Consider the following 13,909-nt stretch of genomic DNA (forward strand, 5'->3'; position numbering starts at 1 on the left):
TTTGTTAAATGTAGATTTTAAATTGCTGTCTAAAATGCTGGCCCTACGTTTGGAAACTGTGCTACCAACCATTATCTCTCCCCACCAAACTGGATTTATTAAAGATAGGCACTCTTTTTTTAACTTAAGACGACTTTTTGATACTATCTATCATCACCCCATGACATCTGTGCCAGAAGCTGTGATATCTTTAGATGCTGAAAAGGCCTTTGATCGCGTGGAGTGGAAGTATCTATTTTTCACCTTAGAGAAGTTTGGCTTTGGTGAGAATTTTGTCACATGGGTGAAGCTACTTTATTCATCCCCTGTAGCCTCGGTTAGGACAAATAACACCCAGTCAGAATACTTTCCTCTTCATCGCTCCACCCGCCAGGGTTGTCCCCTGAGCCCCCTCTTGTTCGCCTTAGCCATTGAGCCCCTCTCCATTGCGCTTCGTTGTGACCCCCACATTACAGGTATTTTCAGGAATGGGATGGAACAGAGAGTTTCTCTTTACGCGGATGATCTCCTCCTTTACGTTTCAAATTTTCCCATTTCTATCCCTGCAGCTCTCAATATATTTAACTCATTTGGGGCAATATCAGGCTACAAATTAAATTTAAATAAAAGTGAGTTATTTCCTTTGAATAAGGCAGCATGTGAGTACCCACTCCATAGCTTACCATTTAAAACTGCAAAGCACTCTTTCACCTACTTAGGGGTTCAGGTTACTGACAAGTTTAAAGATCTTTATAAGGCTAATTTTGTTCCCCTTCTGTCCCGTATGCAAGAGGATTTTGACCGGTGGTCAGTGCTGAACTTATCCTTAGCTGCCCGAATTAATTCAGTCAAGATGAACACCCTGCCGAAGTTCTTGTATTTATTTCAGTGTGTACCCGTTTTCCTCCCACAAAAGTTTTTTTGCAAAATTGATACCGTTATTTCAGAATTTATTTGGAACAAGAAAATTCCAAGGATCCGCAAGCAATTTTTGCAGAGGCCAAAGGCGTTGGGAGGAATGGCTCTACCGAATTTCAGGTTTTATTACTGGGCAGCCAATGTCAGAATAATTCAGTTTTGGCTACAATTTGACTCATACCCCTCCCCTCCCATCTGGCTTAAAATGGAAGCAGCTTCATGTGGCCCAGTGTCACTTTCGGCTTTAGCCCATTCTCCCATTCAGAGTTTTTCTTCTGATTACACAAAAAATGTCATTGTTAAATCGTCCCTGCGAGTCTGGAATCAGTTCAGACGTTGCTTTGGTCTCCAGACATATTCTATACTGGCTCCAATAACTGCAAATCACATTTTTCCTCCATCTTTGGTGGACCGTGCATTTGCTATCTGGTCTAGTCTTGGCATCAAATCATTTAAAGATCTATACATAGATGACACTTTTGCATCTTTCCAACAGTTATCTGAGAAATTTAGCCTACCCAGACAACACCTCTTCAGGTTTTTTCAGATTCGCAGTTTTGTTAAAAATAGATTCCCTCAATTTCCTAATGCACCCACAGATTCTCCATTGGAGTCATTCCTTAAGCCGGCACCTGCCCTGAAGGGAATGATGTCACACTTCTACACTCATATTCATTCTCTTCGTCTTGTCTCTTTAAATTCAATTAAAGCACTTTGGGAAACAGACCTGGGAGAGGAGATCTCAGAGGATCTCTGGGAGGAGGCTCTTAACAGAGTCCATACGTCTTCCATCTGCGCAAAACATTGACTTATTCAGTGTAAAATTGTTCACCATGCGCACTTCACAAAGGTCAGGCTCTCTAAGATCTACAAGGAGGTGGACCCAACTTGTGACAGGTGTCACCAGGCCCCAGCAAGTCACGTGCATATGTTCTGGTCCTGTCCTGCTTTACACTCTTATTGGAAAGAAATCTTTGGATCATTATCAAGGGTTACTCATAAAGTAATAGAGCCTAATGCAATGATTGCGTTGTTTGGCACATCTCCACCCACAATACCACTCACCTCCTCGGAAGCTGCTTTTATAGCCTTTGTTACTCTACTAGAGAGACGCTTGATCTTACTCAAGTGGAAATCTCCAACTCCTCCTTCGCACACAGTATGGATAAGAGAAGTCCTTCATTTTGTTAGACTAGAAAGGATTAGATGCGTTTTGAGGGGCTCCCTAGGAAAATTTTATAAGACGTGGGACCCGTTTTTTGTGTATGTTCGAGAGCTGGACTTCCCAGCGATTCCCGAGTGACCCATTATATATTTCAGTGGTATAGTTGAGACATGACAGATTGCCGAACTGACCAACAACTATTACTTTATTTTTTAGTATTTTGTGTTATTATTCATATACTGTATTTATATATTTTTACGTTATTAAGCTATCTTTTGTCTTTAGTCTTTGTCTTGAGTTTTGTCCTTTTAGTTTGTAGTATTTGTCCTGTCTTGGTTTATTTTTGGTCTTATTCTGTTTTTATCTTGCCTGCTTCTTGCATTGTTTCATCATTACTCCATTGACCAATGTTACTGTAATGTTGTTGTTTTTATTTGAAAATTCCAATAAACAGATTGTGGAAAAAAAAAAAACAATCTAAAGCTTGTTTTTTCTAGATAAAACAGAAATTCAGCCTGTGGGCCATGTCTCTAGTTTTACCGATTCTAACCCCATTTTCTGTGAGGGATTCTGAGGGGAGGGGAGGCTATGATAATGAGGCTCTGTGCTGATTGGCTGCTTGAATGACGTATAGCAGGGGAGGGAACAAAGCCTCGCTCCGTGAGAAGAGCCGGCTGCGTACACAAAGCGTGTCCCATGCGAGGGAGCTCCGGCGACAAAATAAATTCCATTGTTTTATTTTCTTTGTATTGGACTGTCCTAACTGGCCGCAAGTTTAACGGTTTCAGGTTGGACAGAGAGCGTCCGATGTCACGCAGCTCGACGTGATAGTCGGACACTCGCATGCAGTTACACGCTGTAAACGGATCTTAAGCCTGAATTACGGTTCTGCGTTAAATCGACGCGTACCCTACGCTGTAGGCTCTGCGTTGGTGTAACGCAGAACCATAAATCAGCCTTTAGTTCCCTGACCAGGTCACCTCGTTTTCACACTAATTCACACAGGAAGATTTAATTGAATTCTAAACAGTTACACCACAGTTATTTACTCAGATTCCTCATCATTTCATTTATGTTACAAGACAAATGAATCATGTTAACTGTAAAGAAATCACAACACTGAATTTTCACAAATGGCAACTTTATTGTTAAAAAAATAAAACATAAGTTGTATTTAAATAACATGTATGCACTATTGCTGGCTCAAGGAAGGACCGTGCGTCTTCTGAAGGTGTCGTTGAACAGCTTGGAAGATCTGAAACCATAAACAGAAGAAAAATGTATTATTAATAGAGCTCTGGTGTTACCTAACACTCCGTTAGGGAACACCGGAGCTCCGGAGCTACTCACCGGTCCGGTCCGGTGAGTAGCTCCGGAGCTAAATACTTAGCCCATGCAAAGATCACACTTGTAAACAAATATAAATAACATAAAGAAATAACGTCACTTACCGCTGACTCGTGTGCAGTTGCCGGGTCCGTACTGTTGGTACTGATCCTTTTATGAGGGTAAATGTCGATGCAAAACCTAATGTTTACTGTCCCTTGTTGTTGAAACAGCCACCGCTTCGAGTGAGTGGCTCCGTTAGGGAACACTGGAGCCACCGGAGCTGCTCACCGGTCCGGTCCAGTGAGTGGCCTCGGTGCTCCGGAGCTAAGCTAAATACTTAGCCCATGTAAAGATCATACTTGTAGAGAAATATAAATAACGTAAAAAAAATAACGTCACTTACCGCTGACTCGTGTGCAGTTGCCGGGTCCGTGCTGTTGGTACTGTTCCTTTTATGAGGGTAAATGTCGATGCAAAAACTGTCCCTCGCTGTGGAAACAGCTACCGCTTCTAAACAATGGCGGAGCTCCAGCCGGCGGAGAGAGTTGTGGGCGTGGTTTCAGCAGCAGAGGCCGGCCTATGGATTCTGCTCCTATCGTTACGTAACGACGGGAGCAGATTCTGAACGGCTCATAGAAATCACATGACACTGGAAGATTCAGCCGGGCGGCTGTACAGACCCTGCAGAATTTCATGGGATTTCATCTTTTCTGTGTTGGCAGGGTGAGGGGAGACCACTTTATATATGTTAAAACAAGAAAAAACGTGTTTTTCATAATAGGTCCCCTTTCATAATGATCTTAGAAAGGATATGGAAAAGGGGTATTTTATAAATCAATTCCATCTTTACTGTAATAAACACATTGTAAATGACGATGACAGGCAGAAGATTTACAATCAAATGTTTGTGGGGTACAAGATTTACAAAATCAGATGAATCAAATGAGAAACAGATGAACTCCCACAGAGCTGAAGGGACGTTTGTTAGGTCTGGGCCCAAATGGACCCAAGAAGGACAGATGAACCTGCCACACTTCAGCAGTCCAGAAAAAAGAAGACAAGACAAAAATAGCCTCTCATCTTTAATAATTAATAATAAAGAAACAACTGATGAAAAGAGCGTATCCTCAGAGACGAGTCAACCCTGTCAAATATTGACCAGTATGTTCCCAAAACAGACGATAACTATAAACAAACATGAGGCCGGTGCAGTAATTAATGAATCCACTCTCTCTTAATTAAAGCTCCCATTTCAGTGGGATCACGGGGACGTCTTACAGGCACTCTGGGAGGAGACGCAGGGATGTCTGCAAGTTTTCCTTGAAACTTGAGACTTGTTCGCTCCCAACTACTGAGACCATCCATCCATCCACCCACCCATCCATCCATCCATCCACCCACCCATCCATCCATCCATCCACCCATCCATCCATCCATCCATCCACCCATCCATCCATCCATCCATCCATCCATCCATCCATCCATCCATCCATCCATCCATCCATCCATCCATCCATCCATCCATCCATCCATCCACCCACCCACCCACCCACCCACCCACCCATCCATCCATCCATCCATCCATCCATCCATCCATCCATCCATCATCCATCCATCATCCATCCATCCATCCATCCATCAATCCATCCATCCATCCATCCATCCGCCCTTTGCACCTTTTGCTCAGCTCGACTTTGATGTCCATAAGCTTTCCAGACTTCCATAAATGAGTATTGTTGAACTAGAAAATACTTTACACACCATAATCTGGAGTAACAGAAATGGGCTGCACCAATTCTTTAGTCCTCAGAGGCATGGTTGAGAGAGACATTTGGTTTGTAACACATCTAATGGATGATGGCAATTTACTAAATTATCAACACTTTTGCACCGAATATGATTTCAACCCTCCCATTTTAGACTTTTTGTGACTGAATTTACATCTTTGACTAAAAACATCATGAACCACCAATCTAAGCAAAAAAAAGCTATTTTCAATCACAGCCATATTTGTTGTGTTATTATATCACACGTGTATGTTATTTATGTATAGGGTTGCCATTCCTGCTTATGATAAGCAACTTTGGGCTGATTTTGTTGTTGACATGGTTTTAAATGTCAGGAGTCACGAGGGTTCTGGGTTTCAGGCGTGAACGTATCTGCTTTTATTGCGGGGAACATTTTCACGCGGCATCAACCCTTCGTGACCATGCTTGAAATTAAGCCAAACACGATAGCGCAACATGTCACTGCAGTGACCACACACACACCTGGTCAGGTGTTTAGCTGTTAAGCTGTGGGTGGAGCAGATGTCAGCTGTTTCTCTGCTGAGGGCGGAGTTTTTACAGCAGAAGTCAGCTGTTTTCAAGTGAGGGCAGAGTTTTCACTGAGGAGGTCAGGTGTTTCCAGGATAAGGGCGGAGTGTTCACAGCGGAGGTCAGGTGTTTTTGGGATGCGGGCGGAGTGTTCACAGGGGAGGTCTGCACACAGCCCTTCTCTGATAAAGTGATGATTCATCGAGACGTCAGTGGAGTTGATTTGTTCATCTGGTTAGGATTGCCATTGCCATTAGCCATTGGACACCGTTACAGTTTAGGTTGTTTTTGATTCATGTCTTATGCTGGACATGATGGAGTGATTCAATTTCCTGACTGGTCTTTACTGGTGTTCCCAGAGAAAAGCAATAGGAGACATTTTTGTATCACGTTATATTGAAGCGTTTTATTCTCATGTTTCAGGTGCGTTTGTAGCCAAGATCGCTCGTCCTCAGAAGCGAGCGGGAGCCATCCAGTTCAGCCCTCAGGCGGTGGTAGGCCAACACCAGGGTCAGACGTGCCTCACGATCCGAGTCACCAACCTGCTGCCGCGCCCTCTGGTGGACGTGAAGGTTAGTGGCGTCCTCTACGAGGAACATGAGGGCCACGCTCTGCACCAGACCTCTCTGGACCTCCACTTGGACCATCTGGGCCAGCAACCATGCCCCTTCTTTATTTTCCCACTCACGTTTTACCACCCCCTGGACCGCAGGAGTCCCCTCTACCCCACACTGTGTGAAGGCTCCTCCAACCACTTTGAACTGGTGGTCTTCCTCACAGCGCTGCAGGAGGGAACTGGTGACTGCTGCCAGAAGAGGACATCCTACTTGCGGCAGGAAATTCAGTTTGAACGCCGGTTTGTGCCCGCCCTGGGTCTGGATGCTCGGGGGAGGTACATGGTGAGCACTCAACACTTTGACACCGCCCACTCCAAGGAACCTTTGAGCAAGGACTGTGTGGTGCAGATCAACGGTGACGGCAGCGACAGGATGGAGTAAGGATAGGGAACGGGAGCTCCCACAAGGACAGCAGAGAGTTTCTAGTGCTCACTGATGCTCGTCAGGACATGTTTGGTTGAATTTGGTGCAACAGTTTACGTTTTTTTTAATGTTTGAAATCAACATCTAAGTCACACATGGAAAATTCCTTCTTCCGATTACTTGTATTTGTCAGCTCCTGTCCAGCTTCCACCTGATAAGATGCAGGTGGAGGTGGCCAGCTGGCACAAACAACACGAGACCCGTTGCTTTTCAAGGAAGTCAAGACGTCTTGCTGCGTTACAGCCTCAACCATGGTCTGTCATTTATTACAAAAATCTACGGATAACTGACATTTTTTCTTTCCAGTTTAACTTTAATTAAAAACCTTAAAGATCAAGAACATTTTCTCCCTATTTTCTCTTAGATAGTTGATGTCTATGAAGATCTACTCTGTCTACCATTTTGGAGACATTTCGTTCCAGATTGCTGCATCAGCGCTTTTTGAGAAATAAAGAACAAGCTGATTGAATTGGAACTTTTCCAGAAGGACAAGTGTGAACAGATGCTTTTCCAGATTAGTAGTTAGTTCAGCTGTTTAGAGCAACAGCAATGAAGTTTGATTCGATAAATCAAAGAATATCACCACAGTAATTGTCGCTCCAGTGAAGGCTGAGCAGTGGGAGGAGCAGCTGCCCTTCAAGTGGGCAGTTGCTGGATCGATCCCCAGTCCAGTTGTGTGCCGAAGTGTCCCTGAGCGGGACTCTGGACCTTACGTTATCCTCAGCTGCTCACGGTGCCCCTCCAAAGCCGGGAGGGATGTGGATGTTTGCGTCAGGAACATCTGTTGTGAATCCTACAATCCTTTGGCACAAGACGATCCGCTGTGGCCATGCCTACAAAGGGAACAGCTGGAGGATGGTGTTGCATTAGTGGTTTTTATCTGTTATCACATTTAACGAGTTTAACGAACAAAGCAGGTACTCGACAGAAGTTTGTGAGTCTCTGCATTTTCAGCTGGAGATCTTTCGTTTTCCACCACAGATCCTTCAAAAACACAGCCGCAGGTGCTACTACCATTACTGTTCTCCACCTGTCTCTGTCTCACCTGTCCCTTTTTCACCTGTCCCTGTTTGAGTCTGATGTCTCTTTAATGAACGTTAGCGCTGCATTTACACCACAGCTAGCATTGAATGCTAACATTCAACACTGGCACTTCATCTCGCGTTAGATACCAGATTAAAAAGTAAATATAACTAAGCTAGTATGTGACATTACAGTAATATTATATTTATGTTTCAGATAGCATTTAATGCTAGCATTTCAACATCTGACATCAAGTGCTGAAACGTGAATGTTTGTTTACCACCACTTACATTACATTTACATTATAATCAACCATTTATTGTAACATTTGAACGGTTTGATGTTAGCATTAAATGCTAGCTTAAAAACATGTAAAGAAGCGTTTCCATTCTTAGCGTTTTTTGTTAAATTCGTCCCTGTTTGTGGACATCATGAGCTCAACTCTTTCCTTATATATGGCTTAAACAGAACAACACACTGGCTGTGGGTCCCCATAAAGACATACTCGGGTTGCTATGGCGACCATGGCATCACAATGTGGCCACTCTCATCCGTCCATCCTCCCACATCTGCTTCTTCCTCTCTGCTCACATGAAATATGTTTGCCTCCATGATGTGAAGATGAAATTCTACAATTCAGTTTCTTTTATGAATAAATCGGTCTTAAATTCTGCAATCACAGCTCTGACTTTAAAATGTGGGGAACAGAATTTTCCAGCTTTAACATTAAAGTAAAAATACAGTTAAAATGAAAGGATTCATTGATCCAGGTTAAAGGACTTTTCACCGATTAGCACAAACATCTCAAATGTCAGACTTCCGGTCAGCTGAGATCAGTGGTGACTAATAGAGGGCAGATTTTGATTAAATTCTCAGATTAAGCCTAAATGAACAGTAGCATGTCGCTGCTAGCCAAACATAGCTCATTATTTTGCAGCTGAATGATCTCCACCCTACAAGAATCTCTCTATGAGGAGAACCTGTTTTGGCTTATTCCTGTTCCACCTGAAGAAGTGTGTACAAGTCTGAACAGTCGTTTGTCAACGTGAGTCGGCTCTGTGAATCACTCACTTCCTGTCCAGCATAAATCAGACTGGTAGCTAAAAGGAGCGCTGCCTCTCATTTACCTCAGAAGTCGGAGGTTGTAATGACATCACGTGTGAGCCGACGGCAATGCGGTTGCACAATTGGTCAGACAAGCCACTGCTGGTGCTAGCCACTGTTAGCAATGCTAGTTCATAACAACATACACGTACGAGGTATTTAGCACGTACAAACATAATGGCAACACCTCCTCTGATAAAAAGCCAACAGTACTGCGTAGAGTTAATGTGAATGAAATCAGACAGACCTATGAGAAACAGTAAGGTAGTCGAGCGTTGACTTTGGTGATGGCAGCGGCTGCCATGTTGTATTCTGAAATCAGGGCAGAAGGGGCTTCTCTGACTTAATAGTTGGAATTCTGATTGCAAGGGGTGTTTTATTGAATATTTTTGCAAGGAACTGAGAAATTTTGACTTCTGAGTTCAAACCAGCATGGCTGAAATATTTACTGAATTTATTTATTCACCTCCACTAAATGTTTGATATATACTGAAAGCAGAAACTGTTGGGCTGATGTAGATTATTCAAAACCAGACAAATTAAAGCAGTGATTCTTACATTAACATTTACTTAATTTTTTTTACAGACTGAATTAACCCAAAATGTTTCATGTTTTTCTCCTTCAGTTTGTTTTTTTGATGAATGTCAATTTTTGTATTTCAGATCTGAAACACATTTCAAGAAAAGTTGATATGGGATATTTTAGGAGGTGAAAGAAAATGTATGTTATTTCAGGTGATGGTAACATGTCATGTTTTAAACTACTATGGAAAAAGACAAGTCATGTTGTTAATTTTGTGTAGAGGAAATATCTCTGGACTCAGTGGCATCTGGGATGGACCATCTTCATGGAAACAAGGATTGTACTGGCTGAGGAGTGCCACAAAGCTCTATATAAGGACCTCTGCTTCTTTAATTCTACATGATAACACACAGAATCATATGGTGTTAATTAATACAAATGTCAGTTTATATGCAGATGACACTGTGATGTATGTCCCTAATGTATGTCATATGTTTAAAGAGAAGAAATGTATGCTCCATACCAAAGAGGAAAACATTAATCCAGACTTTTATTAGGAACCTGTCCAGTATGTAGACTCTGTGATAGTCTAGGGGTGTGTCAATGTGCACAGCTCATTTCCACTTATGTGATGGCAGCATTATTACAGAAAAGTTCAATAAGATGTTAATGCAACATCTGCTGCCTTCAGTACCACATCTGTTCCTCTGTTCAGATATTCATAAATTGGAAATCAAAGTCTGGAGACATTACAAAGACATGGCCGAGGAAGAAGAGGGTATGATACTGGACTGTCTGCAGTCCTGATCTGTCCACAGCATACTGAAACTCTGTTAATGTCAGAACGTCCTCGAAGTCTTATGAGGAGAAATGGCAGCGTTGCAAAGTGGTAAAAGCTTTACTTTTTCAACTTTTTAGAATATGTTGAAATGCAAAAATAGATGTATGTTAACTGAAATGAAGTTAATATCTTGTACTCCCAAGAAATACACACTTTCCATTTGGTCCCAACTTTTGCTGATTGGGGCTGTATTTCCTGTCAGAGAGATGAGAACACATTTAAGACACAGACTGAACAACAGAGTCCCGTTTTGTCCAGGTTTTTAGCTGATCACCATGAAGAAGCAGATTGAGTTCAGATTTCGCTTTGTGGTCGGGACGATGGCGTCACCAAATGGAGTCTGTGAACACTGGAGGTGAAGATATTTGGATTCATTCAGTGCGAACATCATGACTACATTTCCCACCAACACCATTTAATTTTCACCTACACGTAGAAGAATAAAACATAAAAGTAGGCAGGACACCGCTGGAGAACCAGGACGGGCCTTCACAGCTGGCTGTAGCCTTGGTTGTTACAGCTGGTATGAAGAGAGTCCTGAGGAAGCAGTAGAGAGACAGACCTGAGCGAGGGCCTTCACTCTCCTGATCAATGATTTCCTCTGCTTCTGTGAACAAATGAGCTACAGAAGTGAACGACTGAAATCTTCTTCCATGTTCATCAACACTTTCAATGGTTGTAATCTCACCGCCAGTCTGGAACTGCTGCAGTTTTTTCAGTTTCATTTCAGAAAACAAGTTATTCAGTCTTTGTTATCTGATGCTAGACTGAGCTGCACGCCACACGGCTCAGTGACGACTGATTAAACTAGACTTAGTGCTGATTGATTGGTAGATTAATGACAAATCATCACCTAAAATGTTATTACATTAAAAAATATATGTATTATATGCAGATTGTCCAGTAATTAATGTGTTTAGATGTAACTGAGAAAGCTAGGAGAGTGGGCAGTGTAGTAAATGTGAGTTTGTAATATATCATCACTAATGGTTGTTTTTATTATTGAAATCTTTTTCTGTATTTTTGGAAGACATCATGTAGAAAACTTCAAACCAGTCAGGAAATATTCTACGAAATGTGATTTTGAAGAAAAAAGATCTCAACAAATCTCCCACGCTTTAGTGCCTTTGTACAGTGTACATGACAGGAAATAAATGTTTTCTAGACAAAGTGAAAAGGACTGCTGTTTGATTTGAGGGGTGGTTTCCGTGTAGACTGCAGTTCTGGAAGCAGGACGGGTCCATGTGAGCGACGCTGCCCTCTGCTGGTCAGAGAAAGAGAAATTATTATTTCTATTAAAGAAAGGCAAATTACAAATTCAGAATGTTTTCATCTGAAAGAGGTTAGAGACCTAAAGAGGTATCAGGAGAGAATGTGGCGGTGTGGAGGATGACCGGTGGTGAGGAAAAGGACAAAGAGAGTGCTCAAGACCAAATGCCGGAAGCTGAAAAAGGAGGAACGCTGGGAGGAGTTCAGGACAGAGTTGAGACAGACTGGATGGTTGGGAAGTGTTGTCAGATGACTGGAAACTACAAAACACACCAGGGAGACATAGTTGGTGTGTCCTCTGGACAGAAGAAGAAGGAGGATGACACTTGGTGGTGGAATGAGGAAGGACAGGAAAGTATTCAGACAGAGATGAGGAGGAACAGGATGGGAAGAGGAGGAACATGGAGGGAACACAAGAAGCTAGACAAAAATACAAGGAGATGAGATGTAAGTCAAAGGAAGAGGTAGAACATCATAAGAACAGTTAATGCTTCACAGATTCAGATGGTCTGGACGTGTGCAGAGGAGGGACAGTGGAGATATTGGTAAATACGCTGTTGATGATTGACAGTTGCAACCTCTAGAGGGAGGAGACCAAAGCTTAAGAAGACGTGTTGTATTGCGCTTTACCAGAGCTGAGCCGGCCCCTGCTGGTGTATCATCTCACGCCAGTTTGTGATTCCAATCAGATTGTTTCTCTGTAATCACACTGACAGATATGCCTGCTGTTACGTGGATCTGTGTGGTCATCCATCATTTCCTGCAGCCCACTGGCCTCACTCAACCACTGGCCTCAGTCAACCACCGGGGCGTTCTCCGGGGCCGGGCAGACCGGCGAGGCAGTTCAGGGGGCAGAGGGCCATTCTCGGAACCAGTCAGAGGGCCGTTCTGGGGACGGGGCAGACAGAATCCGGGGGGCCGGCTGAGGCACATACAGGATCCGCAGGGCCGGCTGAGGGGCAGACAGGATCCTCGGGGCCGGCTGAGGGGCAGACAGGATTCGCAAGGCTGGCTGAGGCACATACAGGATCCGCAGGGCCGGCTGAGGGGCAGACAGGATCCACGGGGCCGGCTGAGGGGCAGACAGGATTCGCAGGGCTGGCTGAGGCACATACAGGATCCGCGGGGCCGGCTGAGGGGCAGACAGGATCCGCGGGGCCGGCTGAGGGGCAGACAGGATCCACGGGGCCGGCTGAGGCACATACAGGATCCGCGGGGCCGGCTGAGGTGTGTCAGGGACCATCTCGAGAACAGGAACAGGCTGGGGTGCATCCAGGACAACCACCAGAACAGGTACATCCAGGACCACCACTGGAAGAGGAACAGGGCGGGGTGCCCCCGTCGTCGTCCTTGTCCTCCCTGAGCCTGAAGGCTTTTGGGCCCACCGAAAGCCAGGTGCGTTTCCCAGAAGGGGAACTACTCCCCCCCATACCATGACATCCGCTGCTAATCCAGGACACGAGAACACACACACACGCACGTCGAGCACTGGAAATCTGCAAAAAAAAACACAATAACAGAACAGACACGAAACAGGCACGGAACCGACAGAAACACGAGCAGCAACCAATCATAATCTGAGCTAAGCTACCAGAATTAACTAACCCCCAAAACTACAGAGCAAGCGAACCCCGACCAGCCGGGCCGGACACGTGGCCAGGAGGCCATCGCCCCCCAGGCCAACGACCCCAATCCGGCGAGAGGCCAGCCTGCCCGGAGAGACAGAGCCGCCCCGGCCGCCGACGCGGGCAGGAGCACCCGCCCCCACGAAAGTGGCCCCCCAAGACCAGAGGAGGCAGCGGGGGGGACCGGAGACCGGCCCGGAGAGAGGGAACCCCCCAACAAGGCGACACCCGCGCAGGCCCGACAACGGAGGGCCCCAGACCCAGGCATCCCATTCATCCATCCATTCACCCATCCGATTTCTATAATAATATATAATAATAATAATAATAATAATAATAATAATAATAATAATAATAATAATAATAATAATAATAATAATAATAATAATAATAATAATAACCATCCTTGTTATAATAATAATAAATTATTAAATTTTATTGTCCTGCTGATGGAGGCCCAAATCCTCCATGGCAGGACCCTTCCATACCGCATTCTCACCGACAAGGACGCACATTCACGCACCTGTCGGCGAGCCCCGCCAGGCCTGGGCACCGCGACCCGCCTGTCCCAGGCCGACGAGGGAACGCGGGTGGTGTGGGCCCCCCTCCTGACCCTGGTGTTGAGTGCATGTGGCTAATGCAATAAAAACAAGGAGGGGGAGGACAGGGTATCATATTGACAATTGACAAAAAGAGACTTAGAGCTTAACGATTGTATATTTAGTAGTCTGCATATAATATTTTGGTCTTCAATTGGTACTAAATGCGCATTGTTTTT

General features: G+C 44.3%; 1 protein-coding gene across 1 annotated transcript in view; it reads left to right on the forward strand.

The window, feature by feature from the left end:
• kcnj13 (potassium inwardly rectifying channel subfamily J member 13) overlaps positions 1-11,393 on the forward strand; it is a 32,736-nt gene extending 21,343 nt beyond the window's left edge. The window contains exon 3 of the mRNA XM_061718752.1: positions 6,130-11,393. Within this exon, the coding sequence (XP_061574736.1) occupies positions 6,130-6,704 (575 nt within the window). The 3' untranslated portion in view covers positions 6,705-11,393. The remainder of the gene's footprint in view (positions 1-6,129) is intronic.
• Positions 11,394-13,909: the final 2,516 nt, after the last annotated feature.

This window comes from Cololabis saira, chromosome 4, assembly GCF_033807715.1.
Source record: "Cololabis saira isolate AMF1-May2022 chromosome 4, fColSai1.1, whole genome shotgun sequence".
NCBI classification, from domain to species: Eukaryota; Metazoa; Chordata; class Actinopteri; order Beloniformes; family Belonidae; genus Cololabis; species Cololabis saira.